The 13,858-nt window shown below is 45.6% G+C and overlaps 1 protein-coding gene across 1 annotated transcript in view; it reads right to left on the bottom strand.

Annotated features, from left to right (window-relative positions):
• The window catches only part of USP4 (ubiquitin specific peptidase 4 (proto-oncogene)), a gene marked incomplete at its 5' end in the record, with an annotated part of 41,938 nt that overhangs the window by 2,462 nt on the left and 25,618 nt on the right, over positions 1 to 13,858 (bottom strand). Inside the window, 6 exons of the mRNA XM_010148217.1 lie at positions 276 to 425; positions 1,314 to 1,429; positions 2,049 to 2,119; positions 2,197 to 2,412; positions 3,673 to 3,761; positions 4,324 to 4,515. Coding sequence (XP_010146519.1) covers positions 276 to 425; positions 1,314 to 1,429; positions 2,049 to 2,119; positions 2,197 to 2,412; positions 3,673 to 3,761; positions 4,324 to 4,515 — 834 coding nt within the window. The remainder of the gene's footprint in view (positions 1 to 275; positions 426 to 1,313; positions 1,430 to 2,048; positions 2,120 to 2,196; positions 2,413 to 3,672; positions 3,762 to 4,323; positions 4,516 to 13,858) is intronic.

Here is a 13,858-nt window from a genome sequence, read left to right as displayed (position 1 = left end):
GTTCAGCAGAATTACATGGTTTTAACCAAGTTTCAGAAGAAACAGTATCTGCCAGTAACTAGTGTTCTTCCACATGTGTAGGACTAATTAAGATTAACCAAAAGAAAACCAAATAACCAACCTGACTCCTGCCTGCTGTCTTGTGGGTCAAACCCAGAAGACAGAGCTGTTCCAGTTACAGCTTTAACAACAAGCCCACCCAACAGCAGCAGCAGAAGTAGATTTCTCTTGACCAGTTTCTTCAAGGTCCTGCTAGTTTGAAAGAAGAATCCTACCTGATGGGGAATTCCACAACTGTGTCAAGTTTATCTCTCCAGTATCTGCTGTATGAGAAGCGTTTTAAATGCACTACCAAAATCCTGGGCAACGACCACAAGTCGAACTTCTTTGTGGCCTGCTGATGTTTCTTACAGTTAGGGCAGTACCTGAGGAGGGAGTAACAAACAAGGACGTGAATGACCAAGTTCAGAGAAAAGCTTCTGGCCTTGGATTAAAAGCTGCCTCGACGGCGCAGTACAGCCCCTGCCTTACAGCAGGCATTGTGGCTTGCGCAGCAAGTGGGTGAACACACTTCCTCCGAGGTTTCCAAACTGCAGCTTGCTTTCACTTTACAGATACAGTGCCCCGTGACAAGGGTGTTAATGGAACCCTGTACGAAGATTGATTCTTCTTTTGTGAATTAAAAAAAGGTTTAGAGGTCCCATTACTTCTTTCTTATCTCCTGTTGCAGCTCAAACAGGTAACAGTTGCAAACATCTATCGCATGGAGTTGGAAATTAATAACAAACAATCCCCTACCACGCTAGAAGTTATTTTCTTACAGCTAGCAAACAACCTCCAGCTATCTCCTGCACACACAGTAATCACATTTTGGTTGCTTAGGAACTGCTCTACCTACCCTGACCGGACTAGGGATTTGTGTAGAGTTAGGAATGGTTCAGGAATGGTTCAAGCTAGAAATAACACAGGATTAAACCCTAATGTAGCCATATGCTTTCACTCTCTATTACCACAACTGCTCCCTCTGACGCTGTCTGGAAGACAGATTTATGCTGGGGAATTAAAAAGAGCCCTATCCTTGGAAGCTACATGCCCACTACCACTTTTTTTTTTTTAATAAAGCCAGGAAACAAACTTTTTATCAACCCACACCTCCAGCCTATTGAGTCAATGGCTTAGCACACAACTACCAGACTTCTCACAGATGGAGATAAAAGACAGACCAGGGAAACTACCAGAATCCCATGACAAACAACGAACTCAAACAGTTACAGCATTTAGGACAAGCGTGGCAGGCAGAAAGAGGCTCTTACCACGGGTCATGTTCGCCAAGTGTTTCCATGGTGGTGAAGAGCTCTATGCAGTCTCTGAGGGCAACCACGGCCTTTTTCTTCTGTGGCTGCAACATGCTCCCGTGTTTTTCAAATGCCTAGTCAGAGAGAGGTACGCTTTATTCAATTCCACATAGTCTTTAATCCTTGACATCACAGAAAGGAACATGCTCACCTTCACCATGCTGCCTGTTTCTGCCCAACCCCTTCCCCACCCACACAATCATCCCAAGCTTCCAGCTACTCCTTTCTTGTGTTACAAACAGTCTCTAAGAGAAAATATAATATGCCCTTACTTCAAAGTTGGTGGGGTTTGGGAATTTTTTTTTTTTTCAGCAGAGTAACAACAGGCTATTCTGTTGCAAAACGTGATCCAGCAGAACCTTCACAGGAAGAATACCAGGCTTTCTGCTAGGCTCTGTGAATCTGGTTTCAGCTGTCTTTTGAGTTTTGGGGCTGGTTGGTTTGGCTGAGTGGACTACAAACTAGACTACTTAGCTTTGAAAGTAAAACATCTGCTCCCCAGAACACACTGGTGACAGATAAGAAACTGCAGATCTATAGACCTTGTCACTGAAAGATGAAGTACACAGATCTCATGCTGGTGACCCCAATTTTTATGAAGGGAGCTACACCTATAGTTCACCGTTTACTCTCATCTTTCAAGCACCATGCCAGTTTACATATAGATTATTCATGAAAAGAGCATACTACAACCTGTGCCTCCTGTTCATCAAAAAGTAGCCTCCGCGTATCAGAATCCCAGTCAATAGCAAGTGCAGAAAAAGCTACAAGAGAGAAGAAACATTTATTGCGGAGGTGTACTGAGAAGGAAAAAATAAAAAGGGCATGAGACAATAATTACCATTCAGTTTTAAGATTTTTCCTTCTACAATGGAGTTTATCTCAGAGGTCCCAGAAGAATTCACGAGGCTAAAAGTGAAATGCTGCTTCTTGCAAGGCTGCAGGTCTCTTGCCGACTCGATCTGCATACAACCCTCAGAGTGGCAGGGATCAACTTCTGCCAGCTTCTCCTTGCCTTCCTGTCCGTCATCCTGGTGCTCCATCTCCTCAATTTCACCTGCCAAAAGGTAAAGCCGGCACCACGATGAAGAACTTCAGTGAAAGCTTAGACTGACACATCACATCGACAGCTGTTCACGCCAGCCTGCGACAACCACGCCGATTACTCAGGAAATAATGAGAAGACAGCCAGCAAGCACAGATTTCTTTTTCTAACCACCTCTGAAGTTGTATTTTTTCCTTTAGCAGATGCCAAGTAACATGCTGGATTTTATACCCCAGTACGAGACATGACAGAGTGCTCAGCTCACAGCAGGTGAACAATCACACCCTAGTAAAAGGGAGAATCGGCAAGGCTGCAACTGGGTGTCCTTGCAGAACAGAATACATTGAATCTCCAGGAAATTTATTTCAATTCTTTGGGAAAAATAGGCAGATTTTATCCCCCATTTAAAACTTCCCATTTAACTTGTTCCAGCTGTTAATCTCAGAACAGCACAAGCGAATCATTTCTGAGAGGAAAGGAAACGCATTTGCCATCAGCATTGGAAGCTCCTGGGGAAGCACCTAACCTAGGAACGAAACCTCATGATTCTAGGTCCATGAACAGGAACTATTTCCACTTTATTCCTCCAGAAGTTATCTCTGTGGCCTGACAGGTCAGTTTTCATCACCAAGGGGCCTATTAGGAAAGGAATTGCCTCTAGAGGGAGGCACCTACCTTACTGCAGCCTTCCAGCACCTGAAGGGGGCTACAAGGAAGCTGGGAGGACTTTTTACAAGGGCCTGTAGTGACAGGACAAGGGGTAACAGGTTTAAATTGAGAGTGAGGAGGTTTAGATTAGATATCAGGAAAAAATTCTTCACAGAGAGGGTGGTGAGGCACTGGAACAGGTTGCCCAGAGAAGCTGTAGAAGCCGAAGTGTGCAAGGCCAGGCTGGATGAGGCTTGGAGCAACCTGGTCTAGTGGAAGGTGTCCCTGCCCATGGCAGGGGGGTTGGAACTGGACAGTCTTTAAGGTCCCTTCCAACCCCAACCATTCTGTGACTCTAATAGGGAAGCAAGGACTTCACTAGCATCGGTCAAGATGGAATGCACACCACACCTTATCCTCCTGCTGCTGCTTACACACCTCTACCCCTGGGAGGGAAATGGTCTACAAGAAGTCTCACCATATGACACAGAACTCCTGTGCATGGTGTAATCATTGTGAAACAACCACCTGGTAAAGCTTAAGCCAAATGCACAGAGCACAAACCAAATGCTAACAAAAAGTTAAAAAAAAAAAGCTTCCAGCCCATTTTTAAAAGGACATTACCTTCAACCACACCATTGGAGCCATTGCAGGTTCCTTTGTCTGGGCAGGGTGCAGAGTATTCTTCTGCCAAAGGGAGTTTCACATAGCGGCTGAAGAGAGGGAAGAGATTTATCACACTGTCCTACTGAAGCTGTACATCAGAACACCCCTCCCTTCATCAGTAATAGCAACTCTTGCTGCCCAATCCCCCTCAGTGACACAGAAACCATCCTGTACAGCACCACTTACAGGGCAAGAGCTCTCCAAACATGTCAAACAACAGTGCAGTAAGTCTCTGTTCTCACTGTTTGTACTAAGGTCTACTGGCAGTAAATGGAAAGGCAAAAGGAAGTCACAGTGGCCCCGAGAGCCCTGAAAATGGCCCAAGTTCTGCTTCTGATCCATTTTGCAACACCAAGCAGGTAGCTTCCCTTCTGACCACCACCAGCTTCATCTTACAGCCTGCTTTTACAGAGCTGCCCAAAAAAACATGACCTTGAAATGCCCTGGGGGCCTCCAGATACTAATGCAATGCAAGTCCTGGCTGATACGCCACACACAAATCAAGGAAAACTCCTCCCATTAACAAGGATGCAACAGTCCTATCACAGTGCAATTGAATAAGCAGCCACTGGAAGTCTTCACAGACTCAAAGGCACAGGCACGACTTACCTGATCTGCTCCAAAACTGCCCCATACAAGTGATCCACAGTGAGCTTGTGTTTCGGCACGGATATCAACAGCGGCTGACCGAAGAGTATGGTCCCCGAAGTGTTGCTGGATTGCCTCATTGTCTTTTCCCGAAAGTAAACAGAGAGCGTAACATACTCGGAGCCATCCTCACTTGGCTTGCAGACTTCATATCTGTTTGAAAGACAGGTATTTCCAGGGGTCATTTCCACTGCCAAGAAGCACAGCAGACAGAACTCAGTCCAACAAGTCTCTCCACTGGGTGAAGGACAAAAGGGGTTGTACTGTCTTCATGCTATAGACAGAGCCGTTTCCACAGCACAGGATACAGACCTACCACTGACTCCACTGCCACCTTCCCTGTCGTCCTTCCTAATCCACATCCCCATTGCCACTCACCCCTCAGAACATTACCCTGACAACCACGTGTGGCTTCAATCAGACCACAGCACCAGTGACAAGTACTAAACGCACTTTGAAATCCCTCAGACAGTGCCTGTTCCCTCTGGACAAAGAATCATAGAATCACTGGGTTGGAAAAGACCTTAGAGATCATCCAGTCCAACCGTATCTGTCCGCCACTAAACCATATCTCTCAGCACCTCATCCACCCGTCTCTTAAACACATCCAGGGATGGTGACTCCACCCTCATTGTAGCTTGAACCTTGCATTCTCCCAGCCTCTCCCAGATAATGGCTTGAGCTCACATCACTGAGCAGCCAACCTTTCAGAAAACAAGGAGTCTGGAAACATCTGCTTCACAGAGTAATCCCAGGACAGTAAACATAAGAAAAACATTCTGGGAGAAGCAAAAAGCTCTGGAGAACAGCAAGAAGATTGAGTCGGCTTGTGCTACTGGGTGAACAGCGAGATATTCACAGATACCAGTAAAAAGAAAAGATGTAGTCCAACACTATCGCACTGTCCGACTACCCATTACCAAGATTCGAAGAAAAAAAAAGCCACAACTGCTCTTTAATTTGGAGAGTCACCTGTCCCAGATGTACCTTAAAACTGAAAGAGAAATATAGATTCATGAAAGAAGTCACTACACAAAACAACCACGACCACAATCACGTATCTGAATGTACCAACTCTCAACAGCTTCAGACAAGCTATTTCCCTCCTCTGAAGAGCCAAGAAACAGACTTTTTTATTCCTGTGTTAAAAAGCCCTTGCAGAGCAGGGAGGAGAACAGACTTCAGACTGCAGTTCTGCTCCATCCCACTGGAACAAAAAGGGATCCCAGCTGGGGACCTGCACTGAGCCTGCAGAGTACATAAAGCAAAACACCCTTCCAGAGAGTCCCGGCCCCCCAAGAGCAGCAGAGACCAGAGGCAGCATGAGACAGTCCAACGCAACTGGCTGCTGAGGTTGTCTGTGCTGTCGGGGCTATCCAGCTGGACACCAGCACTGCACACAGTTCACACCTCCTGAAGTTTCCTGAGAAATAGCACCATAGAGATGAATTATTTTACTTAGCACTGTTTAAATAACTAAGTCCATACGCTGTCCCAGAACATCATCCACAATTAGCTCCAGGTCCTACAAGACCCTTAGGTTGGGGTCCTAGAAAAGAGATCAGTGCACGACATGCACGCATTCCCTGACATTCTAGTGAGCACCTCTCACACGACCAACACTGCTCTGCAAGCAGCAATTAAAGCAACCCCCATTTACTCTCCACCCTCACACACATCCTGCACGAAGCCCTGGCGACTGAACAGATGAGACAAAAAGCCATGTATTACCAGGTGGGTACACCGTCACCAACAGCCAGCCTGCCGTGCTCACGGAACATCTCGCAAAAAAGCGTCTCGCATGCCTCATGGGAACGTAACGAGCCTGGTTAACGATGCCTGAACGAGCCTTCATCAGCATCATGAAGGCTTCAGGTCTGTGGTTATCATTCGGAACAGAGGCCGTGAGCAAGGAAGTAGGTAACGTTTGTTCCCTTCCAAACTAAAGTTCAGCAAGTGCACAGGAGCACAAGAAGTCACAGAAAGACAAGGCGGAGCTACATGAAAGGGCACTGAAAGCAAAAAATGCTCTGAGCTAAACACCAGGCTAATATATACGTTGTATGTTATTGAAACATACCTTCCCAAGTGCTGGGAGCTACCATATTAATTCCAGCTGGAAAACACTATGTGAATCACAAGTCTGTCTATGGCAACAATCAAGAAAAGTGTGTTTTGTAAGAGAAGAGAGAAGGGTAGAAAAAGCGCCATTGCAGCAGCTGACAAACATCTGTCTGAACAGGATTACTACTGCACACCACCCCAGAGATGCTGCTGTGAGACTACAGCAGGTTCAGAAGCTGACAATAAGAATGAACAAAAGACTGGAAAAAAACGGGGTGAAATGCCGCACGTGTTCTGATCTCTCCTACGAAGTGGAAATGCTCCTCATCTGTTGACTTTCTTTCATAATACTAGAACACACACTAACAAGTAAGCTAGGAGAGAAGAAACTGCAAAGGTAACTTCTCCAGATGACAAGTAGTTTGCCTTGTAGAAGGTGGGCACAGGATTTTCTCACACTCACAGAGGAGGAAGAATGATGTAATTCAACCAGCAAGATTTTTACAAAGCTTCAAAAATACAAGCTCGTTTTGGAAAGCACACGAACCCTCATTTCAAACGAGAAAACAACAACTTCAGCAAGTGAGAAGAAACTTCCTCGATCAGTCTGCCACGTGATCTCGCACATCTCAAACATTTCATACAAAAGTGCCGGACTAGCTGGTTTGCTGACTTAACTAAGCTCAATACTGTTTTCGCCTCAGCCTCATTAATGAACCTGACATTTCTGCAGCCAGTCCCGGTCTTTCAAGACCACAAACTCATCTAAAGGTACAACAGCATGTTGTAAGAGAAGGCAAAAACCAGTACATATGGCAAACTAAACAGACCCTAGTCAAACAAGCACGCTTTTATAGGTTAAAGGTGACCTGCAAATCAATTTGTGAAACCTCCATCAACGTGAACAATGCATATTATATTATATGCCCCATTAGCCAGGCTAAGAGAACAGTAGTTTATCCACCACAACATTTTTCTTCTTAGGCCTTTAAGAACTAAGAAGAAATGCTAAGAGTAACACCCTGGAAATGCGCTGCGGAGTCTGCTCCCACGTGCTGCTTACCTGACCCCTTGTAGGCCGGCTCCAAGCTCCAGCAGGATCCCTGGGTGATGGGATATCACCAGCATGGTGCATGCGTGGGTGTTACAGTGGAGCGGGAGCCGGAGGTCCTAGCGGGGCTGCGCTCCACAGAACCTAAAGAAAAGAATAGTAAGCGTTTCGGTTACGTGCCAAATGCTGTTCTCTGCTTAGCCTGGAGAATGAGAGCATTCGGCACAAACACTGAACTAACGTCGCCAAATTGATTTGCAGACCACCTTTACGTAAGTGACTTTTCGACCGTTTGCCACAGAGCTCCCTGTCCTTTCGCAGGAGCAACATGCCCGAGAGGAACATCTACAGCGCTGCGAGAAGCGGGCTGGCCCCACCGCCCCTACGCATCGTGACAGCGATCCTGCTTCAAGTCTTCTATCCAGCCCTTCATTTCTGCAAGCATCTCACCTCCTCCCTGATGCGAGACATCAACACACCTTGCATCAGGACTACGCTACGTTTCCAAGCCTGTCATGAGGAAAAAGATGAGTGCAAAGCCTCAAAGAACAGGCTTAGAGAATTCTAGCCCCAAATTCTCCTCTTTCAGGTGACCTGGAGAAGAAAATGTATAGTTTTGTCCTTTTGTTTAAAAGGAGCCAGGTTTGTTTTGGGATGCATCAGAGAGTTAAGGTCATTTAAATACCAAGAAGCAGAGTAACATTCGCATTTCTCTGTTCTGAAGTTTTACTGTCAGAGAGCACAGCAGGTAAGGTAATACACCACAAGAATCGAGGAGCCAGAGACCGAGCAGCTGAAAGGCAAAAACAGATCTCTGCCATCCAGGGCAGATTTATTTCCTAAATTACTGTCCATTAAGTCCAAATTCCAAATTGAGTCCAATTCTCACCCCTTCCTTCCCCCCAAGATTCAGCATCTCCCACCACTGTAGTGGGACATGAAAATTCACAATGCACGTCTTGGGACGTCCAAGGTGCCCTGCAGAGATCACAGTGCACCGAACGCGTCCTCACATCTCTACAGCGAAAACAGGAAAGAAAGATATAGCTCTTCTGACCACTGAAATTACCTAAAAAGAGCTGAAAACTCAGTATTCTGAACATTCCACCTACTGCACATTTGAAGTATTCATCAACAGCGCAGTCTGGACTACAGTATCCGTGCCTGCAGACCATGTCCTCTGTCAAGCAAACACGAGACAACAACCAAGCACATTCCAGCTCCGCTACTTCTCCTGCAATGTGTTGCGCGAGCTCCCGCTCAGTGACACTTCCAACTGAAGCGTTTCATGGGAATTTTGCTCTGTAACCAATCAATACGGAGGCCTAAATCAAAAGAGACTTGCAGACATTGGTGCCAAAGGCGAGGCAATGGTACAGAAGTACTGCCTTTCTTTCTTTCTTGCTAGTCCCGTCCCCGTGGGGGCACAGACCTTCTACAGCACTGGATTATTCCTCGAGCTATGAGCTGAGATGCGTGTTGCTCACTGGCTAGAGCACAATACTCTAAAAGCAAAAGTCCGTCGAGGCAATGGGGATATTGTCATGTGCAGACCCAGGTCTGGCTACTGCATTCAGCAAAGCAAACCTGCAGAAATACTGCAAGAGACTGACCGTTTATGTTTAAATCTTTCAGTCCTGAGACAACTTAAGGTGATGCTAAGAAAGGTACAGAAGGCAAGAACTGCCAGTTTAAGTTACTACAAGACCCTAAAACCTCAGAACCATTGAAATAACTGATTTCTGGACAGAGGACAGTCACCCGGGTGATCACCGGTAGAAGATCTGCTGGACTCTGGGCCAAGGCCTGCTCAGAGGGGGACAGGGAGAACAAGGAACAAAGGAACAATCTGATGGCAGCTGCTCTTGAAATCAGAGACCAGGGGCCTTGTAGCTCCCCCATTATTACATCCTCGTTCTTTGCACTCTCAGAATCTAGTAAACAACCACAGATGATTATAACACAACCTTGGTTTGCTCTGCCAGTGGAAGGGAGGAGTGCTTTTCAGGTGAGGAAACTGTTACACCGTTAAAAAGATGATTTAAACACAAGCACGAGGCATGGAAGGGTGACGCATTCAGTTTACCACAACTTCTCTCATCATTTTCTCAGGGTGGCTATCAGGAAGGAACTAATTAAAAGACCTGTCAGCACATCCAAGTTCAAAGACTGGGCAGCAAAATCCTTCAGGATGCCTCAAAAATCAGCAGGATCCACTGAGCCATCTGCAATTTTAAGGTGTAAGTCTGGGGAACACACACGTGTGAAACCTATTTCTGAATACGCTGTACTGGTTTAACTCTATTTTGAATTGCTTACTCCTTTGCACTTCATTTGCTACCCAGCAAAAAAAACGTGTCTTACTTGAGCTACTTAAAACAAGTAATGAGATGTACACACTACAGTTTGCCAACAGGGAAGTCTTGCCACTGGAAATTATGGGAAAATAAGAACAGACCATCAGTATGAAAAAGGGACAGGAACAGTAAAACATGAGTCAGGAAAGAGTTCAAGTACGCAAGAGCTGACCTAAATACAACGGATAAGAAAACATCTCTTATTTAAATACAAACAATTAACTAATGGTCCTCAGTCATACCCCTAAGAACTCACTCTGTAAAAGGTACCAGGGTTAGCAGATGCCCCTCTCCCGGCTGTTTCGACCCCCCCAACAGCTAACATACCCTCACTCAGCTTTGCGGCACTGCGAGCACAAGAGCCTGGAAGGATGCAGCTTTGCGACATAAGCAATGCTATTGGAAACCTCCTCCTTTCTTTAACTTCTGCTCTTCTAGGACAGAACCAGATACATTTCAGTCTTACTACAGAGAAGGCACTGAAATGATTCAAACGTATCTTAGGAAAAATTAAGTTTTCAAAACGTGGCAGGCAAGCAGCTTCCAGAGGGTTTCTCAGCTGTCATCTTGTCAGTCCAACTGAACACTTCCCAAACTTGTCACATTTATTCGGCGGCAATACCCAGTATAAATATAGTGCAAATAAACTTTCTATGGCTTAGCATGATTTACTGAATCTTTTTTAGGTTGTTATTTACTCCATTTGTCAATTTGGGGTGAAAATACTGTCACTGTAAGACATGTCACAGTTATACTTTCTAATAGAAGGCAGCTGCCCCTTTGTTAACGGATACAAAGAGCTTTCTTTCAGGAACAGAAGAGAATCATTGCTCAGCGTACGTAGTGACACACCCCACGGCTACATCACCACTCAGCACAAGAGCATCTTTTCCAAGCTGAGCATCTGTGGCCTGAGCAGGCACACAGAGCCACCCTTCAAGGCGGGGGCAACAAGACTCCTCCTGTCACTTGAGGCTTGGCCTCAGTTTCCAACCAAAAGAACAATGTGCTTTTTAGTGGGCGCTCAAGTTTTCTTCGCTGACTGTGGGGAAATGTTTACATATATACGTAGACAATATGTATATAAATGTATATATATTTCAAGTGCATATTTTTTTAGTTTCAAGCGGAAACAAGTTTGTTCTTTAAAGGTGGAAAATTTAAAAAAACTAAAGGTTTTGTTTATATATGTTTTTATTCCTCTGTTTAATAACAGTGAGATATTTGCCTGTAATCTAAGAAGCTAATCAAGTTGCTGGGATACCAGAAACTCCTGAAATCACCGGCAGGAGCACCAATCTGAACATACGAGCACCAGGATGCCAATTCCTCCAGCCACGCACCAGAGAGCATCTCCAGGCAGGCAGTGAGCTTTGATCCACTGTGGGTAACTTCTGCCTGAAAGGTCACAGCGGGAGGAGCACTGGAGAAGTTTGTGGAATCCACCCCTGTCCCACTCCTGAGACACTTCCACACCTACACCGGTACAGCTGTGTGCGGAACATGGCACACCACGCTCAACAACAGAATGGTTATTTTTACCCTGCCTTGTATCCGCATTATCTTCTAGTTCCACACTTCCACCAGCCCAGGTGCAGGAACAAATGCTGAGTGTCACTCAGCCAGCAGTTAGGATAAGCACAAGCTATGTTTTCATGCTAAAAAACATACAAAGCAGGATATTTTAGGACCACTAAACCAGTTAGGCTAAAAGGACCACAAGAGGAATGAACGGGCCTGCAGCTGCCCTGGTTTTGGAGAAGAGGCCCAAAAGAAGGTGAGCACTGCAGTGCCTGGGTCCAGTCCCAGGGCAGGTACAAGCCCAAATCCCGTTTGTTTCTGATCACAAAACGCAAGCAGGCAACCCAAGAGATGCCCCAGCACTGAAAGAAAATGTACAAGGGCCAGGGTGGGGTTCTGTGCTGGAGTCCTCTCTAGCAGGTATAAAACCCTCCTTTCTGCAAGAAGCGTGGCCAGCAGGTCCAGGGATGTGATTCTCCCCCTGTACTCGGCACTGGTGAGGCCACACCTCGAGTACTGTGTTCAGTTTTGGGCCCCTCACGACAAGAAAGACATTGAGGTCCTGGAGCGTGTCCAGAGAAGGGCCACAAAACTGGTGAAGGGTCTGGAGAATATGTCTTATGAGGAGCGACTGAGGGAACTGGGCTTGTGTAGCCTGGAGAAGAGGAGGCTGAGAGGAGACCTGATCACTGCCTACAACTCCCTGAAAGGAGGTTGTGGAGAAGTGGGTGTTGGTCTCTTCTCCCTAATGACAGATGATCGGACGAGGGGGAATGGTCTCAAGCTGCGCCAGGGGAGGTTTAGATTGGATGTAAGGAAGAAGTTCTTCACCGAAAGGGTTATCACACACTGGAACAGGCTGCCCAGGGAGGTGGTGGAGTCACCATCCCTGGATGTGTTTGAGAGACGGGTGGATGAGGTGCTGAGAGATATGGTTTAGTGGCGGACAGATAGGGTTGGACTGGATGATCTCTAAGGTCTTTTCCAACCTAGTGATTCTATGATTCTAAGCAGAAGGAGAGATGCACCTCCATGGCTACGAGTACAATCTCCACCAGAAAGCAAGTTCTGAAGCCATGCAGGACAAAAACACTCACATTGCTTTGGAAGTTATGCACTTAGATAGCAATGATGTACCAAGTCCAAACAGGCATTACGCCTCCAAAAGCAATTCATATAGTTCTCCCAGTCTTAAAACGTTAAGATTTAGAAAGCCTGAAAAAATGTATACAAGGCAGTTTCAACTTACTGAAGAGTTCTAACTCAGAGAGATCAGGAATTCCTCACACTGTGGGCTAAATATGAAGAAAAATTAAAAACATTCCCTGCAAGAAAAAACTATAGAAAATCGTAATTTCTTAGAAAGATACTAGAAACATATATAACACATGGAGTAACAACAAGCCTTCAACATATCCTTAATAACTTCAGTATGCAAGAGCCCAATGAACCAAAAAAATCATAACAGAGTCTTGAATCCGAGTCCTTTCTGCCAGCGCCACGACACACTCACAGCCTGCTCACCTCAGGCTCAACAAGCAAGTAACAGCAGAAGTGTAAAAATTGCCAAAGAATCACTCAAACTTGCCATTTTGCTCAGAAATCCTGTATTGAACACCCACCCTGATCACTCCCCCACTGTACCAATCTTAACACAAGACTGATGTACTGTCAACCTCTCCTTTCACACCCGCTCAGTGGATACAAGACCTTAATGGAGAGAAACAGAGCAGAACTTAAGAACTATTGCCATTTCTTGAGTGATTTAATTAAACCTTAGAACACCCAGGAGCAGACTTTTTACAATCAGACAAGGCAAGCAGATTGTCCATGATAACAGTAATTAGGCATCTGCCTTGCAATAAAAAGTTTTGCTCTTTATGAACAAGTGTTTCTCTGTTGCATTTTTGCTACAACACTGTTTCAACAAGAGAACACCTGGTTTTAGCTGTAGTTTGGAATATTACTTTATGTATCTTTTTCCTGGCAGCATCACCCTCCAAGGGAGTTCCTATCAGCAGCTTTCTCCTAATTCTGGTGCCTGCCTGCTTGCTCTTGCCCCACAGAGCTGAAAACATCACAGAGGGTTTATACGGAAAAACAGGATTAGCAAAACTTCCTCCTACTAGCCCTCCTCTTCCTTGGAGGGTTATTTTTAACCCGGGTCAGTTCACTGGGTATGACTATGACTCACAGCATCACTGTTTATGGCTGCATCTGCACGCAGAAGGAATTGGTGAGTGCAAAGGAAAACACACACGGAGCCGCAGTTCAGCTGATGCTTCCCCCACCCTGGAGCAGAGCTAATTCCCACAGTTGTTTTCAGTGCAGGGACATGCCACATGTTATACCTGTAGGAAAGTGGGGGTTTCTGTAATTACCATTGTAATACCACGCTTCTTGTTTTATCAATATTTTACTACAGGCTTACTCACAATCTAACACTTTGCAAAACGGATAGCACCGAAGCCAAACGTCCTTCCCAGCCATCCTAACCAGCCAT

The sequence above is a fragment of the Eurypyga helias genome, unplaced genomic scaffold (genome assembly GCF_000690775.1).
Source record: "Eurypyga helias isolate BGI_N326 unplaced genomic scaffold, ASM69077v1 scaffold21233, whole genome shotgun sequence".
NCBI lineage: Eukaryota > Metazoa > Chordata > Aves > Eurypygiformes > Eurypygidae > Eurypyga > Eurypyga helias.
This window is presented reverse-complemented; position numbering and strand designations above follow the sequence as displayed.